The sequence below is a fragment of the Mesocricetus auratus genome, unplaced genomic scaffold (assembly GCF_017639785.1).
Source record: "Mesocricetus auratus isolate SY011 unplaced genomic scaffold, BCM_Maur_2.0 Super-Scaffold_100008, whole genome shotgun sequence".
Taxonomy (NCBI): Eukaryota; Metazoa; Chordata; class Mammalia; order Rodentia; family Cricetidae; genus Mesocricetus; species Mesocricetus auratus.
Genome location: NW_024429192.1, coordinates 2,991,012 through 3,005,876, shown reverse-complemented (window position 1 = coordinate 3,005,876; position 14,865 = coordinate 2,991,012). Strand labels below are relative to the sequence as shown.

At 49.7% G+C, this 14,865-nt stretch overlaps 1 protein-coding gene and 1 long non-coding RNA gene across 6 annotated transcripts in view; one reads left to right on the top strand and one right to left on the bottom strand.

The window, feature by feature from the left end:
* Positions 1 to 14,865, bottom strand: part of Kcnj6 (potassium inwardly rectifying channel subfamily J member 6) — a 220,810-nt gene that overhangs the window by 156,720 nt on the left and 49,225 nt on the right. For all 3 annotated transcript variants that reach the window (XM_040750243.1, XM_040750244.1, NM_001281841.1), the window contains 1 exon segment: positions 7,835 to 7,883. In XM_040750243.1, coding sequence (XP_040606177.1) covers positions 7,835 to 7,865 — 31 coding nt within the window. In that variant the 5' untranslated portion in view covers positions 7,866 to 7,883.
* Positions 10,082 to 12,286, top strand: LOC121141865. Of its 3 annotated transcripts, XR_005878791.1 has the most exons (5): positions 10,082 to 10,261; positions 10,351 to 10,705; positions 11,364 to 11,479; positions 11,860 to 11,940; positions 12,021 to 12,286. It is a non-coding gene; the product is annotated as an uncharacterized LOC121141865 (long non-coding RNA). The 3 variants fall into 3 exon arrangements; XR_005878790.1 differs by lacking the exon at positions 10,351 to 10,705 and having other exon boundaries at positions 10,082 to 10,350; XR_005878792.1 differs by lacking the exons at positions 10,351 to 10,705; positions 11,364 to 11,479 and having other exon boundaries at positions 10,082 to 10,350.

Sequence of the window (14,865 nt, the reverse complement as noted above, 5' to 3'; positions counted from 1 at the left end):
ACCTAAGAGCTCCCGAGGGCTGGAGATACAGGCACACGCCGATAGGGCTGGAGATACAGGCACACGCCGATAACCCTCACTTTTTTTTTTAAACGTGCTTTCTGGTAATCCAGCTCAGGTCATCATGTCTGTGCCACCAGCGTTTTACCTACCAACGGAGCCATTTCCCCAGCCGGGATGCTCTTCCAGGGATAAGAAGACCCGTTTCTCAGACTGTAGATAGGGAAGAGGCCTCCATCCCACCTCGACCTAAAGGTGAAACTGACACGAGGTATCGTGTGAGGACTGCTCTCCTGTGACCTGGGAGCACGCACAGTGGGTCTCCCGTTACTCTGAGAGTCCTCATCTTGCATCACACAGCTGGAGTTACAGGGAAGACCACAGGAACCGTGTGGGTGAGAGAGAAAGTCAACGTGGCCAGTGCCGGAGTGTGAGCCTGCTCCCGGAGTCATGGGCAGAACTGACCTTACTCAGGGCCTCCAGGACCTAGTCTCAGTCTGTGACAAAACTCGTCGGCAAGGGTAGTGCCGCTACTACCAGTGGCCAGCAACTTAAAACTTGTAGGAATACCCGGCCTTGCAGCAGCTCCGATGCCCACTCCCTTCTCAGTGTTTGGTTTGATCTATGACACAGTGAGGAGTCAGAGGCCTGGAATGCCACAGCTGGAGCAAAAGCTCTTGACTCTCTAGCTACCCCAGCGGGTGGGAAGCATCTAGCTTGGGGTGAGCTCCTGGGCTCGGGGGAGGATTGTCCGACCAGAAGTGGTGGTTCAGTGCCACGGAAAGCTGGGTGATCAGAAAAGGATGCGTTCAAGCCCACATGTGAGCCCGAGCCCGAGCCCGAGCCCGAGCCTGAGCCTGAGCCCGAGCCCAAGAGGTGGGTTTCGGTATTAAGAGCCGCGCAGTGCCACGGGATGGGGCTTTTGAATATAACCGGCCCCAATTTTTACAGGGAGTGGCACTATATCAGGAGGTGTGGCTTTGCTGTAGTGGGCGTGACCTTGTTGGAGGAGGTGTGTCGCTGTGTGTGGGGCCGGGGCGGGCTTTGAGGTCTTTTGCTCCAGCGTCACAGTCAGCTGACACCCTGCTCCCCACAAGTCAAGATGTAGCCAGTGCCCACGTCTGTCTGCACACCGCCACGCCCCCCGATGATCATGGACTGAATCTCTGAAACTGTAAGCCAGTCCCAATTGATGTCCTCTTTATAAGAGCTGCCATGGTCATCGTGTCTCTTCACAGCAGTGAGAACCCTAATGAAGACAGACCTTACAGCGCCTGTAAGCCCCTAGCTTTTGTTTTTTTTAAATGACAGCAACGTGTGGCTTCCTCCTGGGGCACACTCGTGCCTGCCCACTGCATAAGTGTAGGGACATGACATGCTCTTCCCTCATGGCGGCTGACTGTATGATAGAGACAACTCTAGACCTTTGTCCTGACCTCAAATCTAACACATTCAAACCCAAACCCACCGTACCAGCTTCTCACATTCTCCCCCGATACAGCCTGTAGGAGGAAAACAGAACTCCGCCATCAGCCATGTGACTTATTAGAGGCGCATACAGATGAGGTAATAAAAGGGCGGTTTACCGCACCGCTAACCACACCCACTTTAGGCATGACTAAAGACGTATACAGACGTAGGCAGTGAACTACGTCACTAGCCAGGCCCACTTTTGGGCATGGCTAGGGGCATTACAGAGGAAGGTATAAAAGACTGAACAACAGAAGTCTCGCTCTCTTTTCCGGCTTTCCAGCTTCCAGTTTGGCGGTGGAAAACTACACGGCTCATCTGGGTTACTTGTTTGTCTGTTGTGAGTAATTTCTACAATAAATACTTACTTTTACTTTCAGTAAGTGTACCGTTTATCGTTGTAGCATCAACAGCTTACACTCCCACCCCCCCTTTGGCTGGGCCCCTCCCTAAGCTCAGGGTCCAAGAAGCCTGGTCTCCAAGATCTTCCCTGCCTTCGGTCCCTCCTGCTGGTCTCTCAGCTTGTCTGTTCTCCAGACTTCCAGCTGCCTTCCTCCACTTTTGTCCAGCCTGCAATCTGCCCGTAATGCCGTTATAGAAACATCTTAAAAAACGCTAACCCACTTCAAAACATAAGTACCACCCTCTCATTACTCATCGGAAGATTCCAGGCTGTTCACAGCATCCTATGGTCTGACCTTCCGTCTGTGGTCAGTACTCAGCCTTTCTCTGAGCTGCTCTCCTGTCTTGGACCTCTCATGCTGTTCTGTTTGTCCCTACCTTGGATGCTCACACTCTCATCAGCTGCCTGCTGGGAGCCTGCTCACCCTTTAGGTGTCCTTCGGATCTGGGAGCGTGCTGGGATCTGAGGGAGGAGCCTTGCAGGCCTGTGCCTGCTACGTGTGTCTACCTGTTGGGTCGCCATTGCAGCATGCATTCCCAGAACTTTAGGCGTTAACTCCCCAAAGGAGGAGACGGGTGTCTCCTGGCCTTCCCATGCCTTCGCACAGTGCCGGAGCTCCACCAGCCGATCCTCTTAGGAGACATGATTAAAAACCACTTTGCTTTAATAGAGCTAATTTAACGTGTGGTGATTGTAATCGGTTCCATCTCCTCATTTCATCTGACAGGAGAAAATTCCAAGTCTGAGCCGGCTCTTTAACCGGGGGTAGGAATCCTTTCCACTGTAAAGTACGGGACACGGTCTCTGAACACTTGCTAGGGCGGGTCCTTGGCTCTGGGGGTTGCTCGTCCCTCCCTGGCTGTATGTGGTCAGTTTCTGACACCCTGAGAATAAGGCTGTAGTGCTTTCTTTCCGAAGGATGCTGAGTGGTTTTTTGTTCCCCTAGTTTTTTGTCCCCTTTCCCGGGGTCTGTGTTAAGATTGTGATGTCCATGTGGGATGCACATGCAGGACAGAGTGACCCCCCCCCAGAGATGGCCATGAAGACCACGAGGGACTCTGGCAGGGAAAGGAAAGGCTTGAGACACCTGTGCCTGAGAGAGGCCGTCAAGATGGAGGCAGAAGGCAGCAGGTCAACTTGCCTTGCCAGTGAACCTGAAGTAGTGGCCACACCCTTTACCCTTTGGGCGTGGTTTAGGGTGCAGACCTCATTCACTATAAGGTAGAGGAGGGACTGGCTTGCGCTCTCAGAGGGCATCAGAAGGGCAGAGACTGCATCTTCTGGAGCAGGAAGGCCGCAGTGGTTGTTTACTCTTGTCTGTGTAAGCTCTTCCCCCATTAAAACATTTATTTACCATTTATCTTGGGTCTGGTGAACTCATTTAAACCCTGCCTTCAGTCAACTCTAGGCCTATCAGGGCCAACTACATTCGTACAGGGAGACCCTCCCCTCTACTGAGGCCGCAATGCCCTGTAAACGTGCTGCTCTTGGGGAGGAGGGGGCAAGAGCAGGGTACTAGCAGGGACTGTGTGGTGGACCTCATGCGATTGGAGAAGGTACCAGTCCAAGTCCCCAACCCGTGTCACCCTTGCAACTCTATCACCCCACATGGGGTCAGGTCTCGATTGCAATCACAACGTGTTCCGACGAGCCCTGAAGTGGGGGGCCCAGGAGAAACAGCAGCAGGCACTGACCATGAAGCCCATTACCAGGACATTTAAGCACAGGTAGTGACAGTGACTTTGGGTGTTTGCACAGCCCTGCATCTCCAGTTTGCCATCACGGGAGCTTGAGCACTCATGTCGGGACTTAGCTGCCCCAGTGTCACCTCTGGTGATGGCACAGTTTGAGTCTTTGTGCGTCTATTTATAGGCAGCGCTTAGCTCCATTGGACTCTGTCTTTCAGATCAATTCCATTCAGGAGATGGGCATTGAAGTCCCGGGCACTGGGAGGGCGAGCTCAGAGCAACTCCTTCCACTGTGAGATCTCTGGATCCTCCTTTTTTAAGCTTTTTGAAATCTGTTTTATTTATTTATTTATTTATTTGTGTGTGTGTGTGTGTGTGTGTGTGTGTTTTGGCTGCATATATGTCTATGTCTGTGCACCATGTGCATGCCAGGTGCCTGTGGAGGCCAGAGAAGGAGTTGGGTCCCCTGGAACTGGAGTCAGTGGCAGTTGTGAGTGGCGGTGTGGGTGCTGGTAATTGAACCTGGGTCCTCTAGAGGAGCGGTTATTCATCTTAACCACGGGATCATCTCTCCAGCCCCAGTCTCTTCTCCCTAAATAGGGCTTCTGATAGAGTAAGTAGGAGAATACCCACTTCACAGATACAATCAGATGACAGTTTTAAATGCTATTTAAAATGTAGCCCACAGAAGGTTGCAAGGAGGCAACCAGTTACGGTCCGTGCACCGTGCTAAATTTTGGACCCCACTGGCCTCCCTTGTCGCCTCTCAGTTCTTGCTGCCTCCTTTTCGCCCCTCTGTCTAACCTGCTCTCTTTGTGATTTACTCTCTCTTCTCTACTATAAATTTCCCGTGGTTTTTACTTTCTCTACCCCTCGACGTCACTCCTTCCATCCTGCTTTTATTTTTCCTCTCCTCGCTCCGAAATTGAGACATAAAACATTTTAAAGCCTTGTTATTTATTAAACACAGCCGCCTTTCACGGGGCACAGTGATCGGTTGATGCTTTTACTCCTCACGGCTGAGTCCTTTGAGGTGGCTGGTTGGTGGCGTGGGGTGGGGAGGCGGAGGGAGGAAGGTGTGGGTTGCTGAGAAACTCCACAGCATCTAGAAGACAGTGGCACAAGAAGCTTCACCCCTGAGTTCTCGTGAAACGCAGAGACGATCTGGTAACCAGATGGCCTCTGCTTGGCAGTTTGTCAAGGGAAGTGTTTACCGGCTCTGAGAAACCATTTCAGAGCACCGTGTCCTGGGTATTCACGATTCTGTTTATGTCCCTTTTCTCCAGTGGCCACGGAGGCCATGTTCCCACTCGTTTTATGGAGTGGTAACGGTTCACTCTCTGCACAGTTTGCTGATTTGAAGTCCCTTACATAATGACGCTCCCGCTTCCTTACCCATGCTTTATGCAGGGTAAATATGCATTTGTATATTTCATCATTCATGAATTTGAATTTAATATCATGTTTGTTTGTTAACTCACGACTCTTATTTCATGGAATCTAGAAGAGTTTCGGTGTACTCCATACAGTTGTACATCTTCCTAAGAATCAGCGAACTGCTGTGTTTGGCCATGACTGTGAGGTCTTTTCTTAAGCCTTAAATGTCTTTGTACTTTGGACATAGCTATGACTGCCCCCTTTAGAACAGCTGTCCCCTTTTCTCCTCTCAAGAACCCAGAATTAAATTTTGTTCGTGTTTTCCTGAGTCAGAGGATCCAAAGTCACTAAGAAAATGGAAGACAAATCCGAAACTCGACACCAACCCCACGACAGCCAGGAGGGGATCCTGCACCCAACAAGACCCAAAACAGGACAGAGGGATACTTTACGATCCAGTTAGGAGAGTTAAAACATAATATTAATTGCACCAGAGAATAAGTTTCGAACAGAGGCTTCGCAACGAAGCTTTAGCCGCACAACCCAGCTCTAACACTCCTTGACTCAACTTGCTTGCATGCCGGAGACTGAGTCCCATTTGTAGACAGGGTTAGGTTCTCAGCAGCTACGACTCTATCACCCGGGGAACTGTGAAGCTGGGCTTAGTGGCTCATGCCTGTAACCCAAGCACTCACTAGGGTGAGAAAAGGTCACAGAATAAAAAAAAAGGGTGGGGGGTTGGAAAACAGGACGGAAGAGGAGGAAGATGATGATGATGTACGGGTCATTTATATTGCTCCTTAGGTTTTAGAGAGTAGCTCCTTAATTTTTGAGCTGTGGATAGTGAAGGAGTGGCCACTGCCCGTGGTCCCTCTCCTTGTTTGTATCACATGGTGGGAGTTGTGTGATTCTGTTTCATGCCGGATCTGACAAGAACACACTTTGAGAGGCTGTTGCTTATGAAGACCCAGTTTGTGGGGCCTCAAACCAAGCAGGAAATGTTTTCGACACGTGCAAGACCACAGGTAGGACAGGATGGGGCAGGGAGCTGGGCAGTGGATGATACAGGAATGAGGAGTGAGAGAGCCCAAGGAGGCTTGTGCCTGATCCTTCTGATCATGTAACCCTTTGTTACATGATGACATGGCTGAGATCAGGATTTATTTGCACTCACGCAGAGGTTTGGGGTCATGAGTTAAAGGAAAACAATAATAAAGAAATTGATATCTTTGCAAAGTTTCTAGGCCTGGATACGCCTCTCCTCCAATACAGCAAACCAAAATCAGACCAAATCAAGCTGAATCAAATTAGGAAAAGCCCGTGTTTAATGGACACAGTGCTCCCGGATAGCCTTCCAGCCCCCCAGAGAAGACATGGGAAAGAGAGACCAGAAAAGCCACGAGTCTGGTTTCTGGGGGACAGTTTAAATACTGCCCTGTGGGAGTGGTCTTGAGCATCTCTGGGGGAGGGGTCATCATTTGGCAGACTTTCTGAGGTGCAGCAGGGTTTGGAGAGAGATAGGGGATGGGGGCTTGGGTGGAATTTCCACCATAACATCCCAGACTCTTTGGGTATGTGGATGCCAGTGACTGGGGTGAAGCTTCCACCTTAACAATCTTATTCAGGGAGTGAGAGGTATTGGGTATTAAGATTTTTGCCTCCGCTGTAGGGATTGAGTGAAGTCCTGAATGAATATATGTTGTTGACATGGGTACTGCCTCAGCCCTATGGACACAGCAGCACTTTTCCTGGGTAAGGCTTGGAGAGACAACCAAGTCTTCCTCTGGCTTAGTGCGACTACTGATGGTGCGGGAACTGTCCACCATGGCTTTTCCCCCCTCAGTGATCACGCCCTAAAGACTGCTCCTCTGCAGGGACAAGCCGAGCCCATCTCCTTGTTCAGCTACATGCAACAATCCCGCCCTCCTGTTAATCACGTATAATGAACACACTGGGTTTTCCGGGGTGCGGCGGTTCCTCCATCCGAGTGAGGATAGCCCACCCCGCCTCAGCCTTTCTGTGTCCATATGTCTGTCCTTTACTTACTCCCTCATTGCCTCCAATGAGGGTGCCAGGACCCAGAGCGTGTAAGGAATGAGGCACTTTGCCACAGAGGAATACTCAACTTTGGTAGCCACACAAGCAGAGCGCGAAACACGGAAGTTCACAGCTCTGATGGGATAACACAGAAGCATTTGCAGACCTCCTGGAACCGTATCCACAAGACAACAGTCAGCTCATCCTCCACCTCTGCGGTCTTAATGTTTAAATGTCGACAGAGAAATTGCACTCGCCATTTGCAGAGTGACTTACTACAATTATTTTCCCTTCCTTCTTAGAGATGCTTTGTGGGCTTCCTTCATTCAGCTTAAGAGCTCCGGGCACCACGAGACAGATCTATTCAAAGTGGAGATGAGCACGAGCTGCTTAGGCTCCAGGCACTCTTCTTTAGTCTGTGAGGAAACTCTGAATGACACCCGATAGGTCCAACCACGGCTCGCCATTCCTTCCTCTCTTTTACACTGTCCAGCGCACCGGATAGACATGCACGCAAAACTTCATCCAACCTGGGCTAAATCTCTCACAAGCCAGGCTGAGATTATTGTGAATTCTCAACCCCCAAAAGCAGTAATGGGAAATAAATCCATTCCTATTCTTTAGCTCCATTCATGGGCAACATTTCCAGTCTGGACCCTTGATCCCAACCAAGGTGAATTTTGAGTACCGCGTAAAGCAACACCGACACAGTGCAAAATGTACTGTAGGTCAGATGGGCCTCGGCTCTCCCAGGAGCTAAAGATCAGCGCAAGGCAGACAGACGGGATGTGCTCTTTGCGCGATTTTTGCGCTTCTCCATTCAAAACCAAAAGTGAATAATAAATGTCACGTTACTCACTCATGGATTCAGTTAACTTGGCCATCGTCATGTCTTCTCTGTGCTTTTCCTGGAGGGGAGAAGAAAAGACAATTATAAATAAAGTGTGTCTTATATGCTCCTTGCAGCCACCCCTCTGTTCTTCTTTTCCCTAGGTCAGATGTATGACAGCTCTATTACTGGAGAGTCACTGAAAAGAGGCTTTTTAGGGCATTAAGACCTTCCCATTGCTTTTGGCAGTGAGAGTCAGTCACACTGATCTTGGATATATATATTTGGTGACGCACAACCAGTTTTCAAAACCTCTTTGACACTGGAGTTTTGACATCCATATGCCAAATTTTTGCTCTCTATTTTCCCTCATAGAATCCTCTCTCTTTTTTTTTGTATTTTTAGAGTTGGTATTTTTGTAGCCATTTAGTTTTCAAAAAGCTAGACAGATTTTATGCATCTTCTTTTGCCTTCTTGGGTTCCTTAGGGAGCTTTGGAAAACTGTTGGGTTTGTTTGTGATTTTTCTAACCGTATCTATTTTGAACTGGAAACCTTTTATTTCAACCATATATAGGTTATAACCCACTGAGCCCAAGATTCGAGCTGATTCACCCAGAGACTGAATTTGTCCTGATTAAACACTTTGAAGCTGTTGGAAAACGGCCCCCTTTCTGAGAAGTTCTCTCCTATTTCTTCAAACAACCTTGGGTTTCCTTTACTCCCTCAGTTGCTACCTCAAGCAGCAAGTAAAGCATGAGTGACATTGATTTTAGTCCTCTGTGGAACTGCTTGCCTGTTTGTGAGACTCAGACATTCTCTCCATAAAATATGGACGATTGCCTGGAAAAAAAAACCAGCTCTCTCGTAACTCCATGCCCCCGCAAGGTCACAGGAATGTGAGCGAGCAGCTTTCAACATGTGTGTGTATGGGCATGTATGTGTGTGTATGGACATGTATATGTGGGTTGTCAAGTGTTGAGGATGGTGTGTATATGTGGATGGGTAGGCCTGTGTTTGTATGGGCATGTGTGTGTTTGTATTGTATAAATGGGCATGTGTGCGTATGAGCGTGCGCACGCACACACGCGCGTGTTTGTGGCGCTGTGTGTGTGGGTATGTGTGTATGGACATGTATGTGTGTATGGACATGTATATGTGTTTATGGGTGTGTGCGCCTGTGCGTGTACACGCACGCGTGCGTGCATGTTGTGCACGTGTGTGTGCGAGTGTGCGTGCATGTATGTGTGTGTGTGTGCGCACCCTGGTGAGCATGTGGAAGACCACCTCTGGTATGAGTCCTTAGCTTCTCACTGGAGGCAAAGTCTCTGTTGCTCAGTGCTGCACACCCTTAGCTAGCTGGCCTAGAAGCCTCTGGGGTTCTTCTGTCTCCACCTCCTGTCTCTCCCTCGGAATGCTGGGATTACTTAGTCTGATTCATTTGGGTTCTGGGGGCCCAAACTCAGGTCCTCAGGTTTGCGTAGCAAGGGTTTTACCCTCATCCTCCAGCCCTGGTTCTCTAACTGTGACTGCTTACCAACATGGAAAAGCAATCCGATAAATATTGGTACAACACATCTGATGCTTTGAGCCATTGAGTCTTGAACACCAAACACACATTTTCTCATGTTAGTAAAAGCAGACAACATTATCCTTTAGTGATTTTGTGGCTTTCATCTTGGGGGGGGCAGAACTTTCTTAAAAAAACAGAAAATCTCCTTTGTTTTTTTGTTTTTTTTAGAGACAGGGTTTCTCTGTATTGTTTTTTGAGGCTGTCCTGGAACTTGCTCTGTAGACCAGGCTGGCCTTGAACTCACAGAGATCCGCCTGCCTCTGCCTCCTGAGTGCTGGGATTAAAGGCATGCACCACCAACGCCCGGCTTAGAAAATCTCCTTTTAACCTATTTGCAGGAAGGTATTCCTTCCCCCATTTCATTTATTCACTTCTTATTTTTTTCTTTCTTTCTTTCTTTTTCTTTTCTTTTCTTTTTTTTTTTTTTTGCTATTTAATAAAATGTCACAACAAGCTCTTGCATCTTGCTTTATTATCCCGCGCGAAGCCTGTATTTACTAGTAGGACCGCCCCTTCCCTCCACGCTTGCCAGCTTGCCCATGACGACAGGTGTAACTTGGTGCCTTGTTGCTTCATGCATTATTTTCTTGGCCACTGTTCGCCTATAAACAACCAGAGTCTCTGTCACGTGCCCACTGTTGTGCCACCGACTCTTGGCTTCTGCCAGTGTTCCATCCCCGCTGACATCAACATTTGCGTTCACTTGGAAACCAGGGTAGCATCTCTGCTTCCCCACGTAGCCTCGCAGGATGCTGAGCGCCCCGAGGCTGCTTGGCTGGCGCCTGGCCTGAGATGTAGCCTGCTGGCTCAGGGGTTGCGGCGCATGCGCACAGTCCGCAGAGCCATTGCTCACCCTTCCTGCGGCACGCCCATCCCGCACTGAAAGGTGTGCTTTGACGGAGTGGCAAGGGGATTGTCGAGTCACACAAGCCTGCATGTGTAACAGTGGAAACAAGGCTCTGCCTTTCGTTTAAGGTGAGAAATGGCATTGTGCAAGCCAGCGAGAGGCTGAGTGTCCTGCAGCACTGAGGAGACAATGGCCCAGAAGAACCGACTGTGAAGGACACACTTGTTCTCATGGTTATGCAAAGTGATAGCTTCATGGACCAGTGGGCCTCAGCAGGCTGGGACGATTCAGGCAGGGACCCTGGGACAGCGTCCTCTGCCCATGAGGCTCGGTGGCGTCTCTTCCAAGCCCAGCTCTACCGCTTTGAGTCTGAACTGCCCTGCTTAATGTGTCCACGCCCGTAACTTACTCCTCCTTCATTTGCTGGCTCCAAGCTCCTCCAGACCTCATTTGAATCACGGTTCCCTCCTTCCTTGTCCAGTGGTGAGACCCCCCACTCCCCCCCCCCGCCCAACATAACACACGGCGCTGGCTAGTTTTATGCCAACTTGACGCAGCTAGAGTCAACTGGGTTGAAGGGACCTCAACTGAGAAAATGACCCCACGGGACTGGCCTGTGGGCAAGCCTGTGGGGCATTTCTTTATTTGGTAATTGGTATGGGAAGGTCCAGCTCACCGTGGGCAGTGCCACCCCTGGGCTGGTGGTCGTAAATGCCACAGGAAAGAGGACTGAACGATCTGCCATCCAGTGAGCAGTACTTTCCCACGGCCTCTGCATCAGCTCCTGCCCCCAGTTACTGCTACGACTCTCCTGGGCAGATGGACATGCGTGTGTGTGACAAGCTGTGATTTTATTCTGGTCCCTCCCCCCCCCCCCCCCCCCACAGATATAGAAACCCTAACTAAGACACAGAATCATCAAGATTCCGGGCATTCTGTCCCTAAAAGTTCCCCTCAAGCAAACCTGCCTTCTTGTGTGTGGCCGTGTTCCCTTCTCGCTGCAAAACTGCCTGCAATGTTTTGGCCTGTTTGTCGTCCTGACGGGTGATCCCTGGAGCCAATTTTTACTCCCATGTGGTGGGCACCTTAGTCTTTGAGATACCAGATCCCAACGGCATCATCATTTCGCTCTTTCCTGTAGTTAAAGGGAAGCTCTGACATCCTGCAAGGAAGGGTCTGTAGAAACCCTAAATTTAGCTCTGAGACTGACTCATCTATAGCATAGCGTACAGTGGAAATCACGACATATGTTTTGGGGTAAGTAGCTTAGTCACTCCACTGGATGTCTTTAAACTCCTTCTGGCCTCCCCCTCATTATCAGAAAGTTGATGTTTGCAATTACATGGCATGTGGACCCAATAAAGTATGCACATTACACTCCCGGTCCCAAGTACTAGCTCTGTGTTCCAAGCCAAGGCTTCCCCTCCATAGTAAATGACTTCCTGGTTGTTGGATTTGCATTACTGGGAAGAGATTCTGAAATATCGCCCAATGAAATTGGAAGATGTTTTACTAGCAGCGATCAACTCCAGCCCCACAGAGACGGCAGCTGATAAAGCTGAATCCCAGGGGAGAGTGTGCTTTGCCAGGGGCGGGATTTTCAGTGACCAGCCACTTCCTCTTTCTCCCCTCCCCAGCAACTTCCTTATCTATGTCTGGCCTTCCCAGCCACTGTCTGCCCGGTGCTGTCTTCCCTTCCTCCATCTTCAACACTGAAGGTTGGTTTTAAATTGTCCCCGGGGAGCCCTCACAAGCGTGTTCTAGCCACCCTGTTAGAATATAAACTTTCTTCCCCCAGGCTCTCGATTTTGAGCACCTGTTGCTCAGGCGGTCTCTCTGCTGGCTCTGAGCTTAGCTGGTGAACGTCAGGCTGGTGAATGTCAGCGGTTACAGCCAGTCCTATGGTGGTCTACCTCTCTGCTTCCTGCCTGCTGTTGTGATGTAACAAGCCGTCCTGGGAGCTCCCCTAAGGACCAGTGGCAGACCCTCTCCATCCAAGGCACCTTCCTGCTATGGTGGACGGTCGTCTTGATACCATGAGCCAAAATAAATCCTTTCCCCTTAGGCTGTTTATTATTTGGTTATAGTAACAAGAAGGGCATAGGTACCGTGCTTGAAATGCTTAGTTCTAGCTGAAGATGCTGTAGGCATTGTCTCAGTCAGGGCTGGCCACCCCTGGCTGCTCCATACTTGTAACCCTGCATCCCAGGACTGTTTGTGCCTTCCAGACTGGTTAGTACCATCCCTTCTGTCTGGACAGCCCTGGTTCTGTCTGTCCTTCTTCCTTTGCCTTCTGAGTTAGTCTCGAAGAGCTCCGCTGGCTGCTATCCCATCTCTGTAATCTCTCTACTCTTTCTGACCATCTTTCTTGGGTGTGGTCTGTAAATGCTATGCTCACGCACAGATACATTCATGTATCACATTCCCGCGCAGAAGGGGAGAAGCTCATGGGCCCCCACACTGTGCCAAGGAGCTTGCGGGCAGCTGATAGCTTCTGGGGGAGGCAGCGTCATTTTGTTTTAAAGACATGGCTCCTGGTAGGTCAACTATACTTGGGAGGACAGTCCCATGACCAGGAACGTAGGGGCAGCACAGACTGGAGTCTTTGAAGGGTGGGGAGGTGGGGGTGGATCTGGGAGGTGCTAAAGGGAGGGGCTGGGGTGAATGTGATTAAAATATGTTAGTGAGATTCTCAAATAATATGAAAGTATTTTTTTTACAAATCAAAGATGAGCTAAATACAATGTATAATGAGCACAATAGCTGTGGCTTGCTGAGCACAGATCTTGCCCAGTCCCCACTGTAGCCCTATAAAGGGTTTCGTAGACAAGACTGTGCCTTGCTCCTAAGTGATGACTGATGGCCTAGTTTTGTTTGTTTGTTTGTTTGTTTGTTTTTGTTGTTGTTTTTTCGAGACAGGGTTTCTCTGTATTGTTTTGGAGGCTGTCCTGACACTCGCTCTGTAGACCAGGCTGGCCTCGAACTCACAGAGATCTGCCTGCCTCTGCCTCCTGAGTGCTGGGATTAAAGACGTGTGCCACTGACGCCCGGCTGGCTGGTGGCCTTTTGAGTTGAGCAAACAAGTAACACCTCTGTGTGCGTGGGACTCTCCTGTGCTAGTTCCTCTTTCCATGCGGAGCCAAGGGTTTTGCACTGGAGGTCACCGTCCATCTCAGCGGTTCCCAGTGGAAAAGGAAACCAGGGGCTCGGGAATCTTCCTTGTTCCCAAGAATAGCTTACATTGGTTTGAAGACTGGCGTTCTTGTTTCCCGGTGTGTTCAGCTTGGGGTACGGAGACAGTGGGAGAGCGAGGGAGCATATTCGAATGGGGGGAGTTTGAAAGCCTGGAGAAAGAGGGGCTGCTGTCTTGGCTTGACCACTTCTTAGCCACCTACTTCTTCACTGTGGACACTTCAAGGTCTCCTGTGTGGGTGGGGACATGCGATGTGGCCCGTGAATACCCTCACCCGTGGGCCAGTTATGAGGCACACGGTGGGCATAAACTCATGGAGGAGTAAGGCCCTCCCCCCTGTGTTCCTTAATCCCAGCACCCCTCAGCTACTGTGTAGGGTCTGGCAGTTACGGCTGCTTTCACAGTCTGAGAACAAATACTGGCATTTCTGAAAAAGAATCTTTCCTCGGAGCTAACAAGCTCCAAGACTGCCAGTGCCTCAAGGTAGACTCACCAGGGGTGTGGCCATGTCACCCACTGCTACCCCACCAAAATAAAACACCAGGACCTGGGGCCTTGTGTACCGCTAACTCTGAGGGCATCCTCTACAGTCCTGCGGAGCAACAGAGACATTAGAACTAAATGGGAACATGATGATGTGTTTGAAGCAAACATGTCACAGATGCTGAAGGAAATCTCACTGTATTGTTAGAACTGCATCAGACTCCCCCACAGAGCTCTGACTCTCTGGGGGGTAATAATGAGTATTTAATGTTTTGTCTGATGGTATTCTCTCTGACACACCTGGAAGTCAACAAAGGCTCAGTGGTTACCGTGTGATTGTGCGTGTGTGCGCGTGTGTGTGTGTGTGTGTGTGTGTGTGTGTGTGTGTGTATGGGAGAGAATGAGCGAGCATAGGTGTATGTGCGTATGTGAGTGAGAGAGGTGTGTTTGTGTGCATTTTTATGTTATGTGTATGTCTGTGTATATGCAAACGCATGTGCACATGTGTGTGCGTGCACATGAGTGTGAAGTGTGCATGCATATGTGTTTGTGTGCATCTGTGTGTATGTAGGGGTATGTGAGTATGTGGAGAGAAAGGTGGAGGAGGGAGGTGAGGTTCCTAAAATAGAGCTTTCAGAGCATGGAGGAGGCTTTCCTGCTGCTTGGAGTCCCCTCAGCCCCAGGGCAGGGGCAAGATGGAGTCAGATCCCAGCACATGCCGTACTCACCCCACCTGCCATCACCCTGAAGCAGGCTTTGAAGGATGAAGGAGAGGCTCATTCAGCCTGATATATTTCAAACCAATCATATTTGCATCTTGGATATTTTTATCTCTCTAAACTGTGCTCACACTCACCAGAAAACTGCGATCTCCTTTTCAAATTACAAGCCCTCAAAGCAACATTCCTGCAAGGTGTGAGATAATAAATTCTTGTCTCCACATGGACCTCTCCCCCCAGGTTAATAT